This window comes from Salvelinus namaycush, chromosome 8, assembly GCF_016432855.1.
Source record: "Salvelinus namaycush isolate Seneca chromosome 8, SaNama_1.0, whole genome shotgun sequence".
NCBI lineage: Eukaryota > Metazoa > Chordata > Actinopteri > Salmoniformes > Salmonidae > Salvelinus > Salvelinus namaycush.
In genome coordinates this window covers 56,731,916-56,758,948 of record NC_052314.1, presented here as the reverse complement: position 1 = coordinate 56,758,948, position 27,033 = coordinate 56,731,916, and the positions used below count along the sequence as shown (strand labels likewise).

The following is a 27,033-nucleotide window of genomic DNA, read 5'->3' as shown; positions in this document are numbered from 1 at the left end:
AATAACATGAAACAAATTGAAAGGAATTTAAATACAAACATTTCACTCAGTTACACAGATAATATCAGAGATTGAAAAATGTATTCCTACCTGAACTCTGTGTTTGGTGTTTCCTCTCTTCCCGGTATTTCTGTGATTGTGTCTCTCCTTAGAACTGAGCTAGGTACAACTACAGGCCGCTACTGTAGGCCTACTTGTTAAACACAGAGCTGGTTGGTGCTACTACATGCTAGCCAAAAATATAATATTTTTATGATATGTTAGAAGAAATGTAAGTTATTTTTCAAGTAGTATACAAGGCTTACTAAAGAGACCACAATGTGTATGCAAAGGTTAATGAAGTGTCCTCTGACATTTGCTCAGTCTTTGTTAGCTGTAGCCTCCTCCCGTATTATAGTAGTACTAGTGGCACTCTGCCCTATGGGCGGTAAATCATTGGATCTGACTAATTCGATTCAATACATTTTCATCTTTGAGGGATACAACACACAACCCCTCATCCTCACCCACACACACCTCAGTGCTCCTGTCTGTAAACTGATGCTGCCCATCCCCTCACTTGATGGACCACACCTGACATGCAAATGTAATCCATTGGTTATGACAACACTTTAGTATGATTGAAGAGAATATGGCGTGTTGTGTGGAACGTGTTAGGGACCGGGCTCTGATTTACTCATGACCAGGTCAGGTCAAATGTGTCACTTATTTAAATGATGCTGGTGTTATTATCTAACAAGACAGACAAAGGTGTGTACTCAGCTTCAGCCTTTATTAGAAATAAGAAAATGGAGGGAAAGTCTATACACTAACAATTCTAGTAGTATCATTTTCATAAACAATACAACCCGAAAATAGATAGAGGTAGTTGATGTTGAAAAGGTTATTATACCACAAGTTTATTGGCAAATCTATTAAACAGTCTGTTTCCAAAGTAAAATCTGAAAATGCAATGTGTCCATAGTGGTGGAAAAAGTAAAAGCAGTCAAATATATAAATAGTAAAGTAAAGTACAGACACCCCAAAAAACAACTTAAATAGTACTTTAAAGTATTTTTACTTAAGTACTTTACACCACAGTGTGTCCATGATATACTAGAACTACATTCAAACAAATGGGTACATTTTCTTTCTTAGATGCCTCAATTATATGAAATAGATTACATTTATTTTCTGGTCTTTCCACTGTTGGATAAACCCTGTTTGTTCAGCATTTACAAACAGTGAAAAATCTCATGTCAGTTTAAATGATTTTGAGATGTACATTTAACAGTGATAGTTGTCTATAAGATCCACAGTGTTGCTCAGCCTCCTCCTGCGTACAGAAAACCAATAGTACAGCCAATTGTAAGGTCTGTGGACGTTAGCCATTACTAAGAGACTCATATAACATCACAATCAGTTTGTTAATCATTTTAAAATAATTGAATTGAAAGGTCAACGGGACTAACTTAACTGATTATAAACTCAAGGTTCAAAAGTGTTATTTTCATTATTTCCACTTCTTATCTCCTTTTTTCAACGTTATTCCTACATTACCTATAATGCATGAACAGATTTGTCATCTTTGACAAATTTTGATATAGAAAATGATGAATGACAAACATCTGATTAAGTAAAACTATCTTGTCGATGCTATCTAGCAGGACATCTAGCAGGACACTCACACTACTCACTACCTGAAGCTACCTTGTTGCCAAAACCTCCCCTCAGGGGTGTATCTTCTGAACATAATGCAAAACTTCCTGTTGGTTGTTAGCCTATCCAGCACAGTGTCAAAGCTAGCTAGCAAGACCCACCCTCTGATTGGCTATCCCGCAGTCGCATCACTGATAATCGGCATTAAGTTGTAACTTTCTCAACTTTGGTTGTAAGCTCTAGTTGCCAATGGTTAAATTACTGAATGTCTCCTAGTGTCTCTTTCCTTAGAAAATGACTGATTTCCGGTAGCTTCGTAACTGAAAGAAGTGAGCAGTGTGAGCGCCCCAAAATAAGAAGTTACCTCTTCCTCATAGTCCTCTGATACAGGGCAGTTTCCCAGCCCTGTGGAGGCAGAGAAGGGGCTACACAATCTCACAGATCACACTGATGGATAAAAAATATGGATCGTGACATGCTCTACTATGCTCACAAATTTTAACACCAGCTGTCGGCGTCTCTCTGTGTGGTTTCGGCATAACCCTAAACTTAGCAAGACTGCTTTATCAACAAATAGTTTGTTGATAGTTTGATAGTATGTAGAGTATCTACAGATGGAAAATCCTGACTATCCACGTAAAGTGTTACCCATGCATTGTCATGTGTTCCATCGCAAACTGTCAAAGACAAAGCTACCGGCTACTATCCAATCAAAGCCACATTGACATTATCGTACCCTTGGTTATTTTATTTTGTAATTTTTTTATTTCACCTTTATTTAACCAGGTAGGCTAGTTGAGAACAAGTTCTCATTTGCAACTGGAATGGTAGATCGGCAGAAGATGAATGTGCAGGTAGAGATACTGGGGTGCAAAGGACCAAAATAAATAAATAAATACCAGTATGGGGATGAGGTAGGTAGATAGATGGGCTGTTTACAGATGGGCTATGTACAGGTGCAGTGATCTGTAAGCTGCTCTGACAGCTGGTGCTTAAAGCTAGTGAGGGAGATGTGAGTCTCCAGCTTCAGAGATTTTTGCAATTCGTTCCAGTCATGGGCAGCAGAGAACTGGAAGGAAAGACGACTAAAGGAGGAATTGGCTTTGGGGGTGACCAGTGAGATATACCTGCTGGAGCGCGTGCTACGAGTGGGTGCTGCTATGGTGACCAGTGAGCTGAGATAAGGCGGGGCTTTACCTAGCAGAGACTTGTAGATAACCTGTAGCCAGTGGGTTTGGCGACGAGTATGAAGTGAGGGCCAACCAACGAGAGCGTACAGGTCGCAATGGTGGGTAGTGTATGGGACTTTGGTGACAAAACGGATGGCACTGTGATAGACTGCATCCAATTTGTTGAGTAGAGTGTTGGAGGCTATTTTATAGATGACATCACCGAAGTCGAGGATCGGTAGGATAGTCAGTTTTACGAGGGTATGTTTGGCAGCATGAGTGAAGGATGCTTTGTTGCGATATAGGAAGCCGATTCTAGATTTAATTGTGGATTGGAGATGCTTAATGTGAGTCTGGAAGGAGAGTTTACAGTCTAACCAGACACCCAGGTATTTGTAGTTGTCCACGTATTCTAAGTCAGAGCCGTCCAGAGTAGTGATGCTGGACGGGCGAGCAGGTGCGGGCAGTGATTGATTGAATAGCATGCATTTAGTTTTACTTGCGTTTAAGAGCAGTTGGAGGCCACGGAAGGAGAGTTGTATGGCATTGAAGCTCGTCTGGAGGTTAGTTAACACAGTGTCCAAGGAGGGGCCAGAAGTATACAGAATGGTGTCGTCTGCGTAGAGGTGGATCAGAGAATCACCAGCAGCAAGAGCAACATCATTGATGTATACAGAGAAGAGAGTCGGCCTGAGAATTGAACCCTGTGGCACACCCATAGAGACTGTCAGAGGTCCAGACAACAGGCCCTCCGATTTGACACACTGAACTCTATCAGAGAAGTAGTTGGTAAACCAGGCAAGGCAATCATTTGAGAAACCAAGGCTATGATGTCGTTTAGAACCTTGAGCGTGGCTGAGGTGCACCCATGACCAGCTCTGAAACCAGATTGCATAGCGGAGAAGGTATAGTGGGATTCGAAATGGTCAGTAATCTGTTTGTTACCTTGGCTTTCGAAGACCTTAGAAAGACAGGGTAGGATAGATATAGGTCTGTAGCAGTTTGGGTCTAGAGTGTCACCCCCTTTGAAGAGGGGGATGACCGCGGCAGCTTTCCAATCTTTGGGAATCTCAGACGACACGAAAGAGAGGTTGAACAGGCTAGTAATAGGGGTTGCAACAATTTCGGCAGATAATTTTAGAAAGAGAGGGTCCAGATTATCTAGCCCGGCTGATTTGTAGGGGTCCAGATTTTGCAGCTCTTTCAGAACATCAGCTATCTGGATTTGGGTAAAGGAGAAATGGTGGGGGCTTTGGCGGGTTACTGTGGAGGGTGCCGGGCAGTTGACCGGGGTAGGGGTAGCCATGTGGAAAGCATGGCCAGCCGTAGAGAAATGCTTATTGAAATTCTCAATTATAGTGGATTTATCGGTGGTGACAGAGTTTCCTAGCCTCAGAGTAGTGGGCAGCTGGGAGGAGGTGCTCTTATTCTCCATGGACTTTACAGTGTCCCAGAACTTTTTTGAGTTTGTACTACAGGATGCAAATTTCTGTTTGAAAAAGCGTGCCTTAGCTTTTCTAACTGCCTGTGTATATTTGTTCCTATGCTAATGCAGAACGCCACAGGATGTTTTTGTGCTGGTCAAGGGCAGACAGGTCTGGAGTGAACCAGGGACTATATCTATTCCTAGTTCTACATTTTTTGAGAGGGGCATGCTTATTTAAGATGGTTAGCCACTGTTGGTTTAAAAAGCCAAACATAACACAATATCTGCCAATTCATTTCCAGAAATATTGCCCCTCTGTCTGTTTGGTGTTCAGGTTTGTCTATGTATGTCGCCAGTTAGCAATGCTAATGATAACCGTCTTGTGGGTAGACAGAAAGACTTTCCCCCAAAACCTTCTCAGTTAAATGCAAAGTAGACTTACCTGACAGAATGATTTCATGATTATTTGTATCAATTGGGTGGCGATTGTTTAGCAAACTCTCCCATGAGCATGTTCTGCAGCAGTAGGCTAGACCGACACATTCCGCTGAGCAATTAATGGGAAATTACACAAGAAAATCTTAATGTGTTCGTTTTTTTGGCAGGGGGGGCCTCAAAATTGTATTCTGATGTGATTTAAGCATTGACATGGACTCAGAATATCAATTGTTGTTGTTTCTCTATGAATAAGTGTAATATTGAGAGTAAAAAACAGGAGAAAAATCCCAAAACAGACAAATCTAACAGAATTCAGGAAAAAACGAAATATGATTTTATGGGGCCCCCTTAGAGTTGTTTACTAACCATTATTTGACTAGTTATATTGACAGAAAACACATCTCTTGTACACCAATGACCTGTGGAAGAGTCACAGGGTGGAGGAGAAGAGTGTGCCTTTTTGAAATCTATAAAAAAAGTTATATTTTTTTTAAGTAGCTCTCATGCTAGAAAAGGCTGTGGACATTCATGGGAAGTCTCCGATTTATCTCATATGAACATAAATGTGTGTGGTTCTCCGAATCAACGGGCGGCTCCGTGATTCCCTGTCTGGTCTATATCAGGGCCCTAACCCTGTGAGTGAAAGAGGGCAACCTGGCTCTACATATTTCACTGGTTTGTAACTCACTGACACCGCCCCAAGTTAAAGCAGCCCAAGAGTTAACAAAGACAGGAACTTTAATCACACACAGGAAAAGGTACAGAAACTCATAAATAATGAATATATACATGGAATGCAATGGATAGAGCAGGATGAACGTATGCATTTCAAATGGCCTACAACACTGAATAAAATGGAGCAGAACTGCAAAAGCTAAGACCATCTTAGCCGCTCTGTCACTGCTCATCCATATATTTTATACTTATATATTCTCATCCCATTCCTTTACAAGATTGTGTGTATTAGATTACTTGTTGCGATTGCAAACGTAATAAAATGGTGGTCCGATAGTCCAGTATTATGAGGAAAAACATTAAGATCCACAACATGTATTCCACGGGACAAAACTAGGTCCAGAGTATGACTGTGGCAGTGAGTAGGTCCGGAGACATGTTGGACAAAACCCACTGAGTCGATGATGGCTCCGAAAGCAGTGTAGAGTGGGTCTGTGGACTTTCCATGTGAGTATTAAAGTCATCAAAAATTAGAATATTATCTGCCATGACTACAAGGTCCGATAGTAATTCAGGGAACTCAGTGAGGAACACTGTACATGGCCCAGGATGCCTGTAAACAGTAGCTATAAAAAGTGATTGAGTAGGCTGCATAGATTTCATGACTAGAAGCTCAAAAGACGAAAACTTAGTTTATTTTGTAAATTGAAATTTGCTATCATAAATGTTAGCAACACCTCCGCCTTTATACGGGATTGGCGGGGGATATGGTCACTAGTGTAACCAGGAGGTGAGGCCTCATTTAACACAGTAAATTCATCAGGCTTAAGCCATGTTTCAGTCAGGCCAATCACATCAAGATTATGATCAGTGATTAGTTAATTGACTATAACTTTTTTGGAAGTGAGGGATCTAACATTAAGTAGCCTTATTTTGAGATGTGAGGTATCACAATCTCTTTCAATACTGGCAGGAATGGAGGAGGTCTTTATTCCAGTGAGATTGCTAAGGCGAACACCGCCATGTTTAGTTTTGCCCAACCTAGGTCGAGGCACAGACCTGGTCTCAATGGGGATGGCTGAGCTGACTACACTGACTGTGCTAGTGGCAGACTCCACAAAGCTGGCAGGCTGGCTATCTCATTGTGGAGCTAGGGGAGTTAGAGCCCTGTCTATGTTCACTTTACCCCTAAGATGAGAGCACCCCTCCAGCTAGGATGGAGTCCGTCACTCCTCAACAGGCCAGGCTTGGTCCTGTTTGTGGGTGAGTCCCAGAAAGAGGGCCAACTATCTACAAATTCAATTTTTGGGGAGGGGCAGAAAACAGTTTTCAACCAGCGATTGAGTTGTGAGACTGCTGTAGAGCTCATCACTCCCCCTAACTGGGAGGGGGCCAGAGACAATTACTCGATGCCGACACATCTTTCTAGCTGATTTACACGCTGAAGCTATGTTGCACTTGGTGACCTCTGACTGTTTCATCCTAACATCGTTTGTGCCGACGCGGATAACAATCTCCCTATACTCTCTACACTCGCCAGTTTTAGCTTTAGCCAGCACCATCTTCAGATTAGCCTTAACGCCGGTAGCCCTGCCCCCTGGTAAACAGTGTATTATCGCTGGATGATTCGTCTTACGTCTAATACTGCGGGTAATAGAGTCGTCAATGACTAGGGTTTTCAATTTGTCAGAGCTAATGGTGGGAGGCTTCGGCATCTCAGACCCCCGTAAAGGGATAAGTAGAGACCAGGGAAGGCTCGGCCTCTGACTCCGACTCGCTGCTTAAATGGGGAGAACCGGTTGAAAGTTTCTGTCGGCTGAATGAGCGACACCGGTTGAGCATTCCTACAGCATTTCCTTCCAGAAGCCATGAGAAAGTTTTCCGGCTGCGGGGACTGTGCGAGGGGATTTATACTACTATCTGTACTTACTGGTGGCACAGACGCTGTTTCATCCTTTCCTACACTTAAATTACCCTTGCCTAACGATTGCATCTTAAGCTGGCCTTGCAGCACAGCTATCCTCGCCGTAAGGCGATCGTTCTCCTGTATATTATGAGTACAGCGACTGCAATAGGAAGGCATCCTGACGAACCACGTCCAGATAAAGCGTCCGGAGTGAAAAAGTTGAATGAAAAAAAGTTGAGCAAGGGAAAAACTAAAAATATAAACGGCAATTAAAAAGTAATGGTGCCCATCTTAGATTAATTTAGATAGGATTCATTAATTAATCAAACAAATCATATACATTTATTGTTCCAATTAATCAGTCAATTATTTTGAATATTAATTAACTCAAAGTCACAACAAATGGCATGGTAAAACAGGAATCAAACAGTCATGAATCAATCAATGGAACATACTAGGTTGGATTCAATTCCATTTCAGATCAGGAAATATATTAACTCACCAATATATTAACTCACCAATGTATTTTTCAACACATCTAATGCAATTATCTGATTCAACAAATCCTTAAAAAGAAAAGAAGAATGTCCTACATTAAATAAGAAACAAACCTGAACAGACAGAGTTCTCCTCTTATCTGGAAGGTGTAGAGGCGATGTTAGGTTGACGAGCTGAAGCCAGAGTGCAGACAACACACAGTCACACTTAGTCAGAGTCAGTCATTCATCCTGACCCACACACTTCAGTTGTTCCCATCTGTAAACTGATGCTGCCCATCACTTGATGGACCACACCTAACATTGGCCATGAGACACATGTATTTTATCCATTTCTCACACTCTCACGGCACACCTCTAAAATCAAATCAAATGTATTTGTCACATGCGTCGAATACAAAAGGCTTATTTACAAGCCTTTAATTTAACCAGCAATGTAGCTAAGAAAATAAGACTTAAGAAAATATAAATACGAAATAAACTAAAGTAAAAAATAAAAGACAATAAAATAACAATAACGAGGCTATATGCAGGGGGTACCGGTGCCGAGTCAATGTGTAGGGGTACAGGTCAGTCGAGGTAATATGTACATGTAGGTAGGGGTAAAGTGACTATGCATAGATAATAGATAATAAACAGCGAGTAGCAGCAGCGTAAAAAAAGGGGGTGGGGGGGGGCAATGCAAATAATCCGGGTAGCCATTTGATTAGCTGGATTGGGGGTAGAAGCTGTTCAGAATCCTTTTGGACCTGGACTTGGCACTCCGGTACCGCTTACCATGCGGTAGCAGAGAGAACAGACTATGACTAGGGTGGCTATAGTCCTTGGCAATTTTTTGGGCCTTCCTCTGACACCGCCTGTTTTATAGAGGTCCTGGATGGCAGGAAACTTGGCCAGAGTGATGTCCTGGGCCGTACGCACTACCCTCTGCAGCGCCTTACTGTCGAAGGCCGAGCAGTTGCCATACCAGGCGGTGACGCAACCAGTCAGGATGCTCTCGATGCTGCAGCTGTAGAACTTTTATAATCACCTGCTTAAAAAAAGTACTGATTTATTTTTCTAATTAGTCCATTGTAATCATTTTGAAATCGAAGCATCTGTGCCTGCAATTTAACATCACGAGCGGAACCTCTATCATTGTCTTGTTTTGCCACAGCACAGTGAACACATGATTGGTCTAGTTATGTAAGGGATCAAGGGGATTGGATGCATGTTTTAAAGAAATGCCACTCAAGATAAGAGTGGATCTGAATGGAGAGACAGAACGTTCTCCACTGAGTTTATAAAACTGTAAAAGAGCAGCACGGTAGTTTTATGTACAATGTTGTCAACAAAATTAGGTTGCTTTCTCTCCTGTCCATCTCCTGTCCCTATTGCAGAATGCAGCCTTTTGACAGCATGTACTAAAGTTGATTTAATCCACACTTCCATTAGTTCCCTCATTTGGTGATTGGCATTTAGGCTATGACAACGAAAAGGCAGCAGACAAACCTGGTTTTGTAACTATGAACATAATTTTGTCAAACATTGTGAACCCAAAATAAGTTTGATTCTAGAGGTGGGCCAATAAACAGAAAAACAATTTGGTTAGGGAAAGATTGAAATGTACTGGGGCTGGTACAACTCAAAGTGTCATATAAAATGTATAAATATTTTCACATGACCCTCCCCTTGTACATGACCCTCCCCTACCCTCTCCCCTCATAGAATTAACTCAAATAATGTTTACCACAAATAACAATAACTGTAGCGACCCTGCTTATAAACATGGATATGGACTTCAGCATGCTTTGTGGCACAGTCGATTCCACGCAGGGCTACGGGGCAGAAGGTTGAGAGTTTGCCGACCATGACAGTCGAGCTCAATCTCCCTGCCTGTTAAATTACACTACAATCAGAGCCTGTCACACCCTGATCTGTTTCACCTGTCTTGTGCTTGTCTCCACCCCCCAGCAGGTGTCTCCCATTATCTAGTGTATTTATACCTGCGTTTTCTGTTTGTCTGTTGCCAGATCGTCTTGTCCCACCAGCGTGTTCCCTCTAGTTTTTGTTTTTCTTAGTCTTCCCAGTTCTGACGTTTTTTGCCTGTTCTGACTCGGATCAGGACTGCTGTCCTGTACCTGCCTGACTCCGATTTGGATTACGACCCTTTGCCTGCCTTGACTTATCTTTTGCCTGCCCCTTGTACAATAGTAAACTCTGAGATTCGTACTATCTGCCTCCTGTTTCTGCATCTGGGTCATATCCTGAGTTGTGATAGAGCCGGCTGCAGACAATGATTAGCCAGGGTCTACAGACAATCACGGACTACAAAGGGAAACCCAGCCACGTCGTGGAAATCGATATCTTGCTTCCGGACAAGCTAAACACCTTCTTTGCCCGCTTTGAGTATAACACAGTGCCACCGACGTGGCCCGCTACCAAGGAATGTGGGCTCTCCTTCTCCATGGCCGACGTGAATTAAACATTTAAGCGTGCTAACCCTCGCAAGGCTGCCGGCACAGATGGCATCCCTAGCCGCGTCCTCAGAGCATGCGCAGACCAGCTGGCTGGAGTGTTTACGGACATATTCAATCTCTCCCAGTCTGCTGTCCCCACATGCTTCAAGATGTCCACCATTGTTCCTGTACCCAAGAAACCAAACGTAACTGAACTGTAGCACTCTAGTCTGTCATCATGAAGTGATTTGAGGGACTAGTCAAGGATCATATCACCTCTACTTTACCCTAGTCACCCTAGACCCAGACACACTAAACCCACTTCAATTTGCTTACTGCCCCAATAGATCCACAGACGATGCCATCACACTGCACCCTGCTCTATCCCATCTGGACAAGAGGAATACCTAACTAAGAAGTACCCTCCAAGCTCATCAAGCTCAGGGCCCTGGGTCTGAATCCCGCCCGGTGCAACCCTGTCCTGCACTTCCTGACGGGCCGCTCCCAGGTGGTGAAGGTAGGAAACAACCCCTCCACTTCGCTGATCCTCAACACAGGGGCCCAACAAGGGTGCATGCTCAGCCCCTTCCTGTACTCGCTGTTCACCCATGACTGCGTGGCCACGCACACCTCCAACTCAATCATTAAGTTTGCAGATGACACAACAATAGTTAGCCTGATTACCAACAATGATGAGACAGCCTACAGGGAGGAAGTGAGGGCCCTGGGAGTGTAGTACCAGGAAAAAACCTCTCACCTCTCACTCCCAGGAATCCCAGTTCCACATTAAATGTTTGATTTAGTTCGATAATGTCCATTTATGTCCAAAGAGCTACTTTTGTTAGCACGTTTGGTAAACAAATCCAAAGTCATGAAGCGCGTTCCCTAGTTGCAGACAATGTCAAAAAGTTCCGTTACTGTCCGTAGAAACATGTCAAACGATGTATGGAATCAATCTTTAGGATGTTTTTAACATAAAACGTCAATGTTCCAACCCGGAGAATTCCTATGTCTATAGAAAAGCAATGGAACGAGAGCTAACTCTCTCGTGACCGCGCCTCAGAGCCTGTGGCAATCTGCCAAACACCAGGCTCATTCCTCTCTCATTCGCCCCCACTTCACAGTAGAATCCTCAAACAAGTTTCTAAAGACGGTTGACATCTAGTGGAAGCCTTAGGAAGTGCAACAACCCATATCCCACTGTGTATTCAATAGGGGCTGGGTTGAAAATCGACCAACCTCAGATTTCCCACTTCCTGTTTGGATTTCTTCTCAGGTTATTGCCTGCCGTATGAGTTCTGTTATACTCACAGACATCATTCAAACAGTTTTAGAAACTTCAGAGTGTGTTCTATGCAATACTAATAATAATATGCATATATTAGCAACTGGGACTGAGGAGCAGGCTGTTTACTCTGAGCACCTCTGGGCACCTTTCATCCAAGCTACTCAATACTGCCCCTGCAGCCATAAGAAGTTTTAAGTAAGAAATACTTGAAAGTACTACTTAAGTAGTTTTTTTGGAGTATCTGTACTTTACTATTTATATTTTTGACTACTTTTATTTCACTACATTCCTAAAGAAAATATTGTACATTTTACTCTGACAACCAAAAGTACTCCTTACATTTTGAATCCATAGAAGAACAGGAAAATGGTCAAATTCATGCACAAAACATGTCGTCATCCCTACTGCATCTGGCCTGGCGGACTCACTAAACACAAATGCATATTTTGTAAATAATGTCTGAGTGTTGGAGTTTGACCCTGGCCATTCATACATTTTAAAAACAAGAAAATGGTGCCGTCTGCTCTGCTTATGTATTTGTTGTTTTACTTTTAATACTTAAGTATATTTTAGCAATTACATTTATTTTTGATACTTTAAGTATATTTAAAACCAAATAATTTTACTCAAGTATTTTACTGTCTGACTTTTATTTGAGTAACTTTCTATTAAGGTATCTATACTTTTATGATAATTGGGTATTTTTCCCAACACTGGTGATTTGTAGATCAGTCAGTCGGCAGTCGCCTGCACTGTCGGCTGCAATGTCAAATAAGCCCGGCATGTAAAAAGTATTCCAAAAACGCCACTTTTTTTCCCAAATGAAGGAAAGGGAAGAATCTGTTTTTTCTTTTGCCCTTCCTTTCTCGGAAAATTTAACCAATCATTGTTCCTTATATGTTTTCAACTGGCCAATCACCACCATTTCACAAAAGAGGCGGAACTATTTCCAAGGATTCGTCCGCATTGACCTCGGCCACATCCTTCCTGCCCTTTTAATTCGCAGTTTACACATTGGCAGACTGGAAATCCATCCAGCGAGTTTTATTTTATTTGTATATCTAAATTAGAAAATGGCGTTGCTAACACCGCTCCTTGCATTCCTCTACCACTTGCCGCAGGTGTACAAGTGGCTGCTAAAGCCATACTATGTCGCGTCTCTGTTCATGTCATTCGCGTTTCTCATTATCCGCAAGACGCCAGGCATCTGCGAACATCTTTCGACACAACGAGAGGATGGCAACCCCTGCGACTTTGACTGGGTCAGTATTGGATGGTGTAACAAATGGGGATTGAAAAATAGAGAGAAAAATGGTAGGAAGGATATGCGTGATTAGGCCGGGAAAAAGACTGGTTAGATTGCCAATGAGCTAACGTTAGCTGTCCTATGCTAAATGTGATGACAGAGTGGGGGTTTTAGTTTGCTACATGAATGGCCATTCTGAAATTCGGTGGGAGCTGGCCTGGGTTCGACACTGAAAGATGCTATAGACTGTAACCCGAAACTAACTCGGAAAGTAACAGGCAGGTGATGTGAGACAGAACCGTGCAAAGGGTGGGTGTCCTGGGGAGTTTGCAGGTGCGTGCCCCCTCTGATACTAGGCTACCAGGACCTTGTTTTATCTAGGGCTGAAGTGCCACTACCACCATGAGTGCACGCACCAAAACCACCCAAAAAGGTACACGGTGACACGGGCAATACTGGAGTTAGTTGCACGCCTGCCCCGACCCTGTAATGTAAAGCAGTAGATGACATGTCTATAGACTGAAATGCCCAGACCTGTATGTTTATTCTGTTCTCATGATCCACAGAGAGAAGTGGAGATCCTTATGTTCCTCAGTGCCATCGTCATGATGAAAAACAGAAGAGCTAGTGAGTATCAGCCCTGAACTAGAGCCCTGTTATCAGAGATCTAGCAAGCGTACACCTACTTTTATGACCCATTCTCATCTGTTTACTTACTTGAAAACAGACTGACAGAGGCGCGCACACAGACGTACCGTTTGTTATACAAAAATCATTGACCGGTACAGCAGCTCACTACCACATAACAAATTCACTCATGTAAATATTTCATGCAGAGCTAAAGTCAAAGGTTAATCATTAGCAGAGTTGTACCCGCCTGTGTTTAGACATTATGAAACTGACCACCACCCATCAGTTGGTCATTATTAGTTACCACAGCCACACAGTATTTAGAGTTTATTAGTCACATTCACAGGGTCACAGATGTAATTGCAGGGTACAGCTGGCTAGTGGTGGCTATTCAGCAGCCTGGTGGTCTGTGGGTAGATGCTATTGGCCAGTCAGTTTTTGTCATGATGCTCCTGTACTGCTACGTGTTGGAAGCGGGGAGAACAGGCTGAGGTCAGAAACCCCGCCTATTTCTACAATTGATCTTCGCAGCGGTCTAATGCACTGCATCTCAGTGCTAGAGGTCTCACTACAGACCCTGGTTCGATTCCAGGCTGTATCACAACCGGCCGTGATTGGGAGTCCCATAGGGCGGCGCACAATTAGCCCAGCGTCGTTAGGGTTTGGCCGGGGTAGGCCGTCATTGTAAATAAGAATTTGTTATTAACTGACTTGCCTAGTTAAATAAAATAAGTACATAAAAATCTGATTTTAACCTTAACCATTCTGCCAACCATATGCCTATCCCTAACCTTAAATGAAGACAAAAAAGCCCATTTTTGTTTTGATGAATGTTTACGATATAGCCAATTTTGAGTCTGTTGTATCTCGGCTAAAACCCATCAGTTTGAGCTTGGGATCTCCTTCAACAGGCAGACATGTTTGTTTTACATGACATTCAACACATGGTTACCATTTCAGTTAAACGATTGGTACCCACACACATTGCTAGCGAAGTTTCACTTTTGTATCCACTAAGGCTAATAACATTTCAGACACTTAAACTTTGTCTGCGCAAATCATTTGGTGTAAAGCCATTGTTTTTGTTCTTGGTTTCTGCTGTATATTCATGTTATTGTTCTAAGTATTCATCCAATCTGCTATGGCAAATGTCTTGTCCACACAGCCCTATTTAAGTTAGTACTTTAGTGTTGTAAACAGACTGTTTTAATAGATCGTTCATAGGAAGCAATGATAAGGCTGTGTTGTCTGTTGACCTTGTGGTGTCATTGTGGTGTTTACGTTATTGTAGCTCTGTTGTTGGTCGTTGTGGCACTCCCTTCGTCTTTCATCTGCCTGTCTCTCCCTCCTCCCTAAAGTGAACCCTCACTTGTTAGGCCTCAACTATAAACTGTCCCTCTTCCTCAGGCTCAAACAGTTTTGACACTTTTTTTCATAGTTCTTCATGTCACTCCTTTATCTGTCGTTTTACAAAAACAGTTTGTTCCCGTCTTCTATTCACATCTGTTCTTTCTCTGTCGCTCTAAATGTTATTGTTCTTTGTGTTCTCTCCCCAAGTTCACTATTGTCTTCAACCTGCAAATTGTCCTTATTCTATGCAATAGTTTCTTTAAGATAAAAAAAGGTTGTTTACTTGATTTAACCCCTTCTCTCCATTTCTCGTTGTCTCAGTAACGGTGGAACAGCATGTGGGGAACATCATTCTGTTCAGTAAGGTGGCCAACGTTATCCTCTTCTTCAGACTGGACATCCGCATGGGCCTGCTCTACCTCACGTTCTGTATCGGTCAGTACACACACTTGCACCACACAATATGTGCATGCATACACACTTTGTTCATACAAATACATGGATACACACAGACACGCACTCTACTGTTGTGGTAATTAATTATACCGGTAAATGCCTAGTTAGATGACATGACCTATAACCTGATGACCCCTCATTCGGCTCTCTGATTGGCTGATTGTGTGTTCCAGTGTTCCTGATGACCTGTAAGCCTCCTCTCTACATGGGCCCAGAGTACATCAAGTACTTCAGTGACAAGACCATAGACGTGAGTACCATAGATTACCTCTAAGGCTCTACTGTGACAGACAATATTGCCATGTTAGTTTGAAAACAACACCGATGTGTGTATCAACAATTATACTTTCACAGGATCGCAGAAGGTGACACCAGTTAGATAGTTTTTTACATTTCAGTTGAAAGTATTTTTATCCGGTGATTTGAAAACTGATCCACGCAGAGGATGATTTTAAATCAAAATAAAATAACATTTTATTTGTCACATACACATGTTTAGCAGATGTTAATGCGAGTGTAGCGAAATGCTTGTGCTTCTAGTTCCGACCATCTAGTAATATCTAACAAGTAATCTAACAATTTCCTAACAACTACCTTATACACAAGTGTAAAGGAATGAATAAGAATATGTACATCAAAATATATGGATGAGCGATGGCCGAACGGCATAGGCAAGATGCAGTAGATGGTATAGAGTACAGTGTATATACATATGAGTAATGAGTAAAGTGGCTAGAGATGAGTCAGTATGTTGGCAGCAGCCACTCTGTTAGTGATGGCTGTTTACCAGTCTGATGGCATTAAGGTAGAAGCTGTTTTTTAGTCTCTCGGTCCCCGCTTTGATGCACCTGTACTGACCTCGCCTTCTGGATGATAGCGGGGTGAACAGGCAGTGGCTCGGGTGGTTGTTGTCCTTGATGATCTTTTTGGCCTTCCTGTGACATCGGGTGGTGTAGGTGTCCAGGAGGGCAGGTAGTTTGCCCCCGGTGATGTGTTGTGCAGACCTCACTACCCTCTGGAGAGCCTTACGGTTGTGGGTGGAGCAGTTGCCGTACTAGGCGGTGATACAGCCCGACAGGATACTCTCAATTGTGCATCTGTAAAAGTTTTTGGTGCCAAGCCAAATTTCTTCAGCCTCCTGAGGTTGAAGAGGCGCTGCTGTGCCTTCTTCATCACGCTGTCTGTGTGGGTGGACCATTTCAGTTTGTCCGTGATGTGTATGCCGAGGAACTTAAATCTTTCCACCTTCTCCACTGCTGTCCCGTCAATGTAGATAGGGGGGTGCTCCCTCTGCTGTTTCCTGAAGTCCATGATCATCCCCTTTGTTTTGTTGACGTTGAGTGTGAGGTTGTTTTCCTGACACCACACTCCTGAGGGCCCTCACCTCCTCCCTGTAGGCCGTCTCGTCGTTGTTGGTAATCAAGCCTACCACTGTAGTGTCGTCTGCAAACTTGATGATTGAGTTGGAGGCGTGCATGGCCACGCAGGCATGGGTGAACAGGGAGTACAGGAGAGGGCTGAGAACGCACCCTTGTGGGGCCCCAGTGTTGAGGATCAGTGGGGTGGAGATGTTTCCTACCCTCACCACCTGGGGGCGGCCCGTCAGGAAGTCCAGGACCCAGTTGCACAGGGCGGGGTCAAGACCCAGGGTCTCGAGCTTAACGTCGAGTTTGGAGGGTACTATGGTTTTAAATACTGAGCTGTAGTCAATGAACAGCATTCTTACATAGGTATTCCTCTTGTCCAGATGGGTTAGGGCAGTGTGAATGCGATCGCGTCGTCTGTGGACCTATTGGGGCGGTAAGCAAATTGGAGTGGGTCTAGGGTGTCAGGTAGGGTGGAGGTGATATGGTCCTTGGCTAGTCTCTCAAAAGCACTTCATGATGACTTTGTATACGTCGCAGAAGTTAGAATAACAATGATCCAGGGTTTTGCCAGCCCGGGTCGCGCATTCAACATGCTGATAAAATTTAGGGAGCCTTTAGTGAATCTGATGGCTGACTTGTGACCCGGTTGCAGGATGAGTTGGAGAGAGACAACAGGGTGACGTGGATCGTAGAGTTCTTCGCTAACTGGTCCCCAGAGTGTCAGTCCTTTGCCGCCGTCTACGCAGACCTCTCCCTCAAGTAAGACAGCGACTAATCTTCACTATACAAGACAAATGTCTCCATTTTAATGCATTGCACCGTAAACCCATAGCTTCAATCAACATCCTCTCCTGGATTGTGTTCCCTATTAGTATCACCTGTCAGTTTGTGGTGCGACTAAAGTGGTAATGCTTTTGCTGTGAGTTTGTTGGGAAATTTATTTTTTCTCTCATGGTTACAGGTATAACTGTGCTGGGCTCAAGTTTGGGAAGGTGGACATCGGCCGGTATGGAGACGTGTCTAAGAAGTAGGTCCCTTTTCTCATTCACTCTCTTTCCTTATATCTAAGTGAAGTAGGTTTCTGATTGGGCGTCTGATTTTGAATCATTGTAATTGCTTCCCTTCCTCCATCGCTCTTCTCCAGGTACAAGGTGAGTACCTCTCCCCTCTCCAAGCAGCTGCCCTCGCTGCTGCTGTTCCAGGGGGGCAAGGAGGTGATGAGACGCCCCCAGGTGGACAAGAAGTGTAGGGCCGTATCCTGGAGCTTCACTGAGGTGAGAGGAGTGGTTTCAAAGCAGAACATAGAAATGCGCACACACCGGGGTTTCCGTTAGCTGATAATAGCTGACTTTTAGCGTGTGTGAGAGAGAATTGGCACCAGCCCATTGACTGGGGGAGAGGGAAAAATCGTACTAAGCATAATTAATGCTAATTATATAGTTAATAATTAATAGTTAATTAGCATAATTTAGTGTACAGTATATTCTCTATGTATTTTATCACACTCGTATAGGATACAGAGCCTTTGAGCGGGAAATCTGTCTGACACCGTGAGAGCTGATGCTACAGCATCTAAAACAGAAGATGCGTACATAGGCGACGGACGGCATGCTCTTCAGCACGTCACGCACCACTTTGCCATGAACTGGAGACAGTATGCATTTTGAAAATATATACTTAATTGTTTGAAACCTCAACGCTTTAGTACATATTGAGGCATGTCTTACCTTGCTTCAAAGTAGCCTAGCCAAACTCAGATCTGTGGAGGCAATTATTTTATATCAACTTTCTTTTATTGTCTGGTAGCCAAAGGCGAAATCCGAGTCATATTAGCAACCCAATGCTAGTTGTTGCATATTAGATTTCCCCTCTTTCTAAATTTCGAACTGATGTTTTCATCTCCGTCACATGAAACGGCTCGTGCGCGCTGTGCCCTTTTGACAACGGTATTTTCCCCGCTAATTGCAATATGGAATGAACATTTGTGCGTAGCCTACTGCCTTGTGTGCATTGCTGCACTTAAAATGTGACGAAATAATAGTTTAGCAACATTTTATGTTCTGATCTGTTGCATCAGATTCATTGCTTTAACAACTGTCCCAGAGTCAGTTTGGAATAGGCTATTTCTTACTCGACAAGCTGATTTAATAGAATAGGTGAACCTTTCTGCTATGCGGGACAGTAGATTGACATATGCTAAGTGATTTTGCTGTTCGTTACTTGTCTTGGCTGAGGAAAAGTAAATGTGGACAGTCATTCTAACACCCTCAAAGTGCACAGCAGAATTTGGTAAGAAAGACCTCACATTGTTGCATCCTTGACTTCTGTTAATATGAATTACCATCATCTAAATGTGATTTGTCATTCTGAGCACCGTGTGTGGACGCCCTAATCCGTTTACGCACCTAATGCATATACTTCCAGTTAATTTCACAAATGTCCGGAAACCCTGACGCTCACACACTCAATCTCACTCTCAACAGGAGAACATCATCCGGGAGTTCAACCTGAACGAGCTCTACCAGAAGTCCAAGAAACTCAATAAGTCCAAGGGAGACCAGAGCGACAAGATCAACGAATCACAGTTCCCGCCGTTGCCCGAAGAGGAGGAGCCTGAGGTCGACGCCCAGGAGGAGGAGACCAAGAAGGACAAATAGAATTGTCGGGGGTAGTGGCCTCAGAAGAACGCTGTGACATCACAATGGGACTAGGTGGTGTTATGTTCTATCGAGGGAACAAACACGATTGTTACGAATCCTTTTTTATGTTGCTATGTACAACACGACTTGAGTTGCAAAATGTGATTATGATTAACTCAATATTAACTAAAATCTGAACTGTACAGTTAGATTTGTACGTCTCCATCATACTTATGAGTTGCATCGATCCTTCCTCCAGTTCCCTGGAGAACCTCTATGCTCATTGGTTGTGTCCCAAATGGCATTTTATTACCTAATATAGTGCACTAGGGAAAAGGGTGTAACTTATGACTTAACAATTGAATGCATTTAATATTGGCACACTACAATTATACACTCCGTTCATAGTGTTTCACTTGATTTAAAACTTTTCCCATTTGGGATATAGTGTGAATTTACCCTCCGTCCAGTCCATGCTTGGTGAGACAAATTGCATGCACCCATTGAACTGAAGTTACATTGGCTTCGTCTGAAATGACTTATTGGTTCAGACACGGTCAAATATTTTACGCCATCTACCTATCTCCAACTGGGTCCGCGATGATAAAGTAGGGTGTGTATATGAGCCACGTCCCAAAAGGTTGTCTTTGAGAGAACTTTTTTTTCATCTTCCATAAGTGGTTGTCTGAATTCTGTTATTGTCACCGAATAGTTTTCAGTTCAACATGATGCTGAGGGGAAAGATGGAGAGTGAACACAGAGTGTTTTGCTATTAACACTAATTCCATGTGAGAACTAGACCTGTGTTATTTTGTAGTCTACAAAATAGTCATATCAGAGATGGAGTTGTGGAAGCTTGAGGTAGTCTCTCCCTCCTCCCTCACAGAATAGGGAGAATTACATTTTTACTTTCAAAAGCTCCCATTTCTGGACTAACTTCTTAATTTAAACAATTAACACATTCTTACACCAGCGCCTCTAGGCGATGAAACAGAACATTTTACTACCTGTTTGACATTCCCTTGGTTACTGTAGAATTGTCTCAACGTTCTGTTCAGAATATGTAGACTGATTCCGTGTATGTTTGCTCCTGCCTGCTGTGAGAGGTGTCTGACTTTTTTTTTTATGCAATAAAAATGTGTACATGAATACATTGAGTCTGGCAATGTTCCCGAACGCAGGAACATTGCATTATTATTAAATAAGGCATGAGGGGGTATATGGCCAATATACCACGTCTAAGGGCTGTTCTTAGGCACAAATCAGAGTGCCTGGACATAAACCCGAGATGCCTTATTGCCATTATAAACTGGTTACCAGTGTCATTAGAGTAGTAAAAATGAATGTTTTGATATACCACTGTCAGCAAATCAGCATTCAGGGCTCGTCCCACCCAGTTTACAATCGCAGATAAATGGGGATTTAAGCGTTTTGGTGGTATAACATTCAACATTTTAAAAATACTGCATAGTTTCCTAAGAACGCAAAGCGAGGTGGCCATCTCTGTCGGCGCAGGATGTTGAACCTACATTTTGGCGCCACCTTCTGGTAGTGACGGCATTTAAGAGTTATGGAGGGAGGCGAGACATGAAGCCAAGATTTGAGCCCCCCCCCCCATCAGTAGGAGTTTGCTCCCTACATATGAACCTGAGAACTACTTACAGGCACCACTGACTGATGTAAACCCCACAATCATTCTCTGGCCCCTCTGTGGAAGAAATTGTTAAGTTGCATGAAAATCTACTGTAACTGGATCAACTTACCTTTTAATAGCCAATGTGGAATCCTTTGGTTCTACTCTGAATGTGTAGTAAGTAGCCTGTGTTCTGCCCTTTCTCCTCATGTGTTGCATTGGCAGACCTCAAGTACAAGCAAAACAAAGCAAACTGCCTTTGGTTTTAAATACTTTATTACCAATGCTCAAACACACACGCACATACACACATGCACACGCCCACACACACAGAGCTATACAGTACTTTTTTTCTTTTTTTTACATTTCAAAACACCCAAGTCCCGGGCCCGTACTTGTCTAAACATCATCTGTAAGGGCATTGGCTGTTCCTGATGGCAGTCAAACATATTTGCCTTCTCATTGGGCGACGTGCTTTTTTTTAGTCCTATCCCATTTCGTTTCATTCTACGCTCCTGACTGGTCAAACAAACTGTCAGTCTAAAGCAATGCCCTGTAAATTGTCTTAAAATCTTGCAAAAAAAAAGAAAAGTACAAATTAAATATAAAAAGGATGTTACTGACTTTCAGCTGCTCGTCATTGGTTTAAACCATTAACGAATAAAAGAGTAGGCTGATATGAATCTCTTGCTCTCTCTGGATTGGTCGCGCCAAAGCATGTGATCCTCGCTAGTTTCTCAATAGGTCAGCTAGTGGAAGGCAACCAGAGATGTCAGTATCCGGACCAATAAAACAAAACATTAGGTGTGTGTTATGGCATCCTATTCCCTACATAGTGCACTGCTTTTGACCAGAGTCTTTTAGGCCCTGGTCAAAAGTAGTGAACTATATAGTGAATAGGGTACCATTTCAGACACACCCATTACAAAGCTCAGAAGTAAACAATCAGAAAGTACAGCAGGGTATTTCTGAAATATGCCCCAAGAGAAGTCGAGTGGTTACTGTGTATCAAAGGACTTTAAAAATGCTACATCGCCTTCTTTTATCAAATACATTGGTTCCCATTGGCTGAACCATATAATTGTCCAGCTCCTCTCTTTGGCTGAAGACTCAAAACTCTGCCTCTGATTGGCTGGTGCAGCCATCAATCCAAATGAGCCGCATTCTAGTGCTAGTCGGAACTAGGAAACGGACATTTTCGACTTGCTAACTGGTTGAACGTGGCACGTGTTTAACTAAAACCAGTTAATATGTCAGAAATGTCCAAATTCCGACTAGCACTTGAACGCGGCAACAGTTTTTTTCCTGTTTGGTTACAATTCTGAAATTAACTCAAACCAGAAAAACCCTATCAGCCCGTAAAAAAAAAAAAAAAATCTTATCAACAGCTATATATAAATTCATATAAAATAACATTTTGAAATTAAATAAGTAAAATAAAATTAAAAACACCTCGATTATCAAGGCCATTGCTCCAAAGTTTGTTTAGAAAAGGCTGCTCCATCTTTAATGTACAGACCCGATGATTGTGTCACTGGTCGAGTTTCTTATTTTTTTTATCATTCCATTGGTCCTTAAGTGAAATCTCCACCCACCCGGGGAACCAGGCCAACCAACAAACAAAAAAACTCCAATGATCCTGCTGTCTACTACAGTTTAGCATCTCCATTTCTGATTGGTCGAAAGAGAACGGCAGCGTGATCACTAGCCAATCACAGTGGTCCATAGTGGCCGGTGCATGCCGCAGTCACCTTTAAATGCCACTGATTGGAGGAAATCAGCATAAATTCCAAACCATATAATTCTGTACAGAGAATGAATCATTACACATTTATGAATGAATGAAAGTACATTTCTTTCTTTTTTTTCTCTCTTTTAAATATGGGCTGTTTTTACAGGCAGCCCAATCCAGATGTATTTTGCCCAATCAGATCAGATCCTTTTACTTTCTCAGAGCTGACCTGATTGGTCAAAAAAAGATCAGAATTGAGCTGCCTGTGTATACGCAGCCATGTTGATCTTCCTTGTTTTATCCAATAAAGGCAAACCCAGTCGAAACTGTCAGTCAATCATTCCCACAGAGTTCAATCTGCCCAGAAATTGGTGGATTGTCAAAGAGTCCCACCTCTTATGATTGGCTCCCTGGGCCCGTAAACCCACCATGTCATAATGGTGCATTGTGTTCTTGAATGTGATTGGTTAAACAACTTCCTCCCGATTAGTTCTGTAGTTCCTTGACTGGAGGTCTCTGAATGAGAGGGGAAGTCCGGAGTCCATCGCATTTGGAAGAAGAGCAAGAAAAGTCTGTCGTTTCACTCTTCCTCATCACCCAACTTTTAAAACGTCTGCCTATTAAAAGCTTTCCTCTCCTGAAGGGTCCGAGAGGCAGAAATATCATCAGTCAATCTCTGACCCCTCCTTCACCTCCAACCCCTGACGCCATTAGTCGGAGTGGCCGCCTGTCAAACTCACACTGAAATCTCATAGGTGGTCCCGCCGACGCCCGTCACTTTCTTCACCCCGCCCCCCGGCTTGTGGGCGGGGCTCTGGGTGTTTCCAGGGCTGGGATAGGCCTGTCCGGGGCGAGTGGACATGCTGATTGGGTGAGAGGGGGAGGATGGGGTGGAGCCTGAGGAGGAAAGGGAGGACCTGGGCTGCCCGTTCGTCCGGCTGAACAACTTCATCTGAATCTCGTCCCTGGATAGAGAGAACGAGAGAGGGAGGGAGAGAAGGATTAGTTAAGACATTTTAGAGGAAGAGCACACACTAAATGGCACCCTATCCCCTATATAGTGCACTACTTTTCACCAGGGCCCAAAAGAGCTCCTATTCACTTTAGGGAATAGTGTGCCTTTGTGGAAGCATTCCTAATCAAATGGATAGGATATATCATGCAGGGGTGGCACATACAGATATCTTCTACTGTAAGCCTGAAGTCAAACAGAGGGACGTCATGCTGGATAATGGTAACACACGCAGAGGGCAACAGGATAAAACACATCCACAACTACGTCGATAACACAACCATGATCTACGGTCGACAAAATGCATTTTGAGATGAAATAAAACACGTTACTTTATAGGGAGATTAAAGTCCTCATATAATTGCTTTGTCATGACCATAATACATGATTACGAGATAAAATAAATAAAAGAAAGGAATGGCTGCATCCCAAATGGCCCTCGAGTCCCTAAATACTGTACACATTTGGACCAGAAAGTGGTCAACAGTAGTACACTATATAGGGAATAGCATGCCATTACATAATGTACTGTGATGTCTCATAACAAAGGCCTACACGTACAGTAACAACACCATCACATAGTGAAGGGAACCAGGACAGGCGACAGAGAAAGACTGAATGGAACAACTACAGCAGCTGAAAACAGACAACGGGTACGTACCAAATGGCACCCTCTTCCCTATAGAGTGCGCTACTTCTCACCAGAGCCGTGGTCAACAGTAGGGCACTCTATAGGGAACCATTCGGGGCTGAACCAACAGAAGCAGTGATGAGAAGAAGCAGCGACTCTACAGACGAGTGGAAAACAGACAACGGGGGGGGAAGAGGTAAAGGAACTCACAGGAGCCTGGGAGGAGGAGGAAGAAGAAGAGGAGGACGAGAAGGAGGAAGAAGGAGGCAGCGGCCTGCAGTCAGTCGGTAAAGAGCAGAGCCGTTACTCACTTAGGTGCCTGGATCCCCCCTCCCGCCCCTTCCCCTCCGGCCGAGGCCGACGCCTTGCGCACCATCCGGTACTGCATCTCCGCCGCCGCCGCCGAAGAGTACGACAGAGACTTCCCCAGCGGCGGGGGATGGGGGGAGCGCGGGGGGTGCGTGGAGGGGGCCAGGGGGGTGTCCGTGGAGCGGGTGCGGTACGGGTAATGGTGGGGGGCGGCCGAGTCGGACAGGAGCGGGGGCCGGGAGAAGCGGGGGTGTCTGGAGCTGTGGCTGCTGTGGTGGTGGTGGTGGTGGTGGTGATGGTGGTGTGGGTGGGGGGGCTGGGGGGCCGCGGAGGAGGGAGGGGGCTGAGAGTGGTGGGAGTGGGGATGCGATTCCTGGAGATAGTGGGCGCGGTGTGGGGAGGAGAGGAGGGCTACGGAGGAGGCGGAGGGCTGGTGGAGCTCTGCGTCTCTCTGCTGGCTGAGCTGGGCCGACAGGTAGGGGGAGGAGTACCCCAGGATGGGGGGTGGGGCCGGGGTACGGTGGTGCCCGGGCGACATGTCGGGTGCAGCCGACTCAAAGTCGGGGCTCTCGGAGGGCGTGAGCAGGCTGTCGTACGATAGGCTGCCGTTGCGCGGAGGAGGCGTCTGATTGGCCAGGCTCTTGTAGCTCGTGGAGGTTGTCGCCTCGGAGACATGGGCCGCGTTGTGGGCGGAGCCAGAACGCACGCTGGAAGAATGGGAAGCACCTCCCCCTCCACCGGAAGATAGAACCGTTGGGTCTGAAAAGGAGGGGTAGGAACGTCCCCCTAGGGAGTAACCGGGGATACCGCCACCCCCTGACCCTGGTGCCCCCCCTCCTCCAGGTCTGTCTCCACCTCCTCCCAATCCTCCTCCCCCTCTCTCCCCTGGGGCCTCTCTCCCATCCAGGCTGGGTTCAGAGCGGAAGCCAGGCTGCTGGCTGGACTGAAGCAGAGAAGACGACTCCTTCAGACTGTCCCCTCGAATCATCTGGTGGGGGGAGAGAGAGAGGGTGGGGTAGAAAGAGAGAGAGAGAGAGAGGGTGGGGTAGAAAGAGAGAGAGGAGGAGAAAAAGAAGAGCCAGAGGTAGAGAAAGAAAGAGGGAGAGAAGATAGCCATGTTAACTCTATCCTGGAATGAGAATTGGATGTCCAAATGTACAGACACAGCACTAGACCACTACCAATAAAAGCACAGTGGGAAGAACAAGGCGAGACATAGGGGAAGGGAACAACTCTTTCAGACCAGATGCATGGGCTTCACTATACACAAGGGGTCTACTGCAGGGGGAAGAATATACAGGGCTACAACTTGTACAATGCCCACATGGCTTCTGTTACAGTATGTTATCTTTACAACACATAGGACAGAAGAGTCCCACACCTTTAATAAAAAAATGAAACACACACACACAGTATATATAGCCAGATGGCTGTGGGATGGGGGGGGGTGCACATGTGTGCCCAGTGAAACAATAAGCTTGTGTCTCAAATGGCACCCTAGTCCACATTTAGTGCACTACTTTTGGGCCCACGGGGCTCTATATAGGGAATAGGGTGCCATTTGGGACTCAGGATAAGAGTTAATGAAATGGATGTTGTTGGGGCTAACAGATAACACAGTAAGAGTTAATGAAATGGATGTTGTTGGGGCTAACAGATAACACAGTAAGAGTTAATGAAATGGATGTTGTTGGGGCTAACAGATAACACAGTAAGAGTTAATGAAATGGATGTTGTTGGGGCTAACAGATAACACAGTAAGAGTTAATGAAATGGATGTTGTTGGGGCTAACAGATAACACAGTAAGAGTTAATGAAATGGATGTTGTTGGGGCTAACAGATAACACAGTAAGAGTTAATGAAATGGATGTTGTTGGGGCTAACAGATAACACAGTAAGAGTTAATGAAATGGATGTTGTTGGGGCTAACAGATAACACAGTAAGAGTTAATGAAATGGATGTTGTTGGGGCTAACAGATAACACAGTAAGAGTTAATGAAATGGATGTTGTTGGGGCTAACAGATAACACAGTAAGAGTTAATGAAATGGATGTTGTTGGGGCTAACAGATAACACAGTAAGAGTTAATGAAATGGATGTTGTTGGGGCTAACAGATAACACAGTAAGAGTTAATGAAATGGATGTTGTTGGGGCTAACAGATAACACAGTAAGAGTTAATGAAATGGATGTTGTTGGGGCTAACAGATAACACAGTAAGAGTTAATGAAATGGATGTTGTTGGGGCTAACAGATAACACAGTAAGAGTTAATGAAATGGATGTTGTTGGGGCTAACAGATAACACAGTAAGAGTTAATGAAATGGATGTTGTTGGGGCTAACAGATAACACAGTAAGAGTTAATGAAATGGATGTTGTTGGGGCTAACAGATAACACAGTAAGAGTTAATGAAATGGATGTTGTTGGAGCTAACAGATAACACAGTAAGAGTTAATGAAATGGATGTTGTTGGGGCTAACAGATAACACAGTAAGAGTTAATGAAATGGATGTTGTTGGAGCTAACAGATAACACAGTAAGAGTTAATGA

The 27,033-nt window shown here is 43.9% G+C and overlaps 2 protein-coding genes across 2 annotated transcripts in view; one reads left to right on the top strand and one right to left on the bottom strand.

The window, feature by feature from the left end:
• The first annotated feature begins 12,447 nt into the window (after positions 1-12,447).
• On the top strand, positions 12,448-20,308 carry LOC120051981 (thioredoxin-related transmembrane protein 2-B-like). Its single transcript, XM_038998859.1, has 8 exons — positions 12,448-12,737; positions 13,288-13,348; positions 15,023-15,136; positions 15,331-15,407; positions 17,177-17,283; positions 17,486-17,551; positions 17,669-17,798; positions 19,008-20,308. The coding sequence occupies exons 1-8, from the start codon at positions 12,549-12,551 to the stop codon at positions 19,179-19,181; spliced, it is 918 nt and encodes a 305-aa protein (XP_038854787.1). The 5' UTR covers positions 12,448-12,548; the 3' UTR covers positions 19,182-20,308.
• Positions 20,309-21,060: 752 nt separating this feature from the next.
• The window catches only part of LOC120052882 (palmitoyltransferase ZDHHC5-B-like), a 45,113-nt gene continuing 39,140 nt past the window's right edge, over positions 21,061-27,033 (bottom strand). Inside the window, exons 11-12 of the mRNA XM_039000079.1 lie at positions 24,483-25,468; positions 21,061-23,493 (exon numbers count right to left, since the gene is read on the bottom strand). Of these exons, the coding sequence (XP_038856007.1) occupies positions 23,265-23,493; positions 24,483-25,468 (1,215 nt within the window). The 3' untranslated portion in view covers positions 21,061-23,264. The remainder of the gene's footprint in view (positions 23,494-24,482; positions 25,469-27,033) is intronic.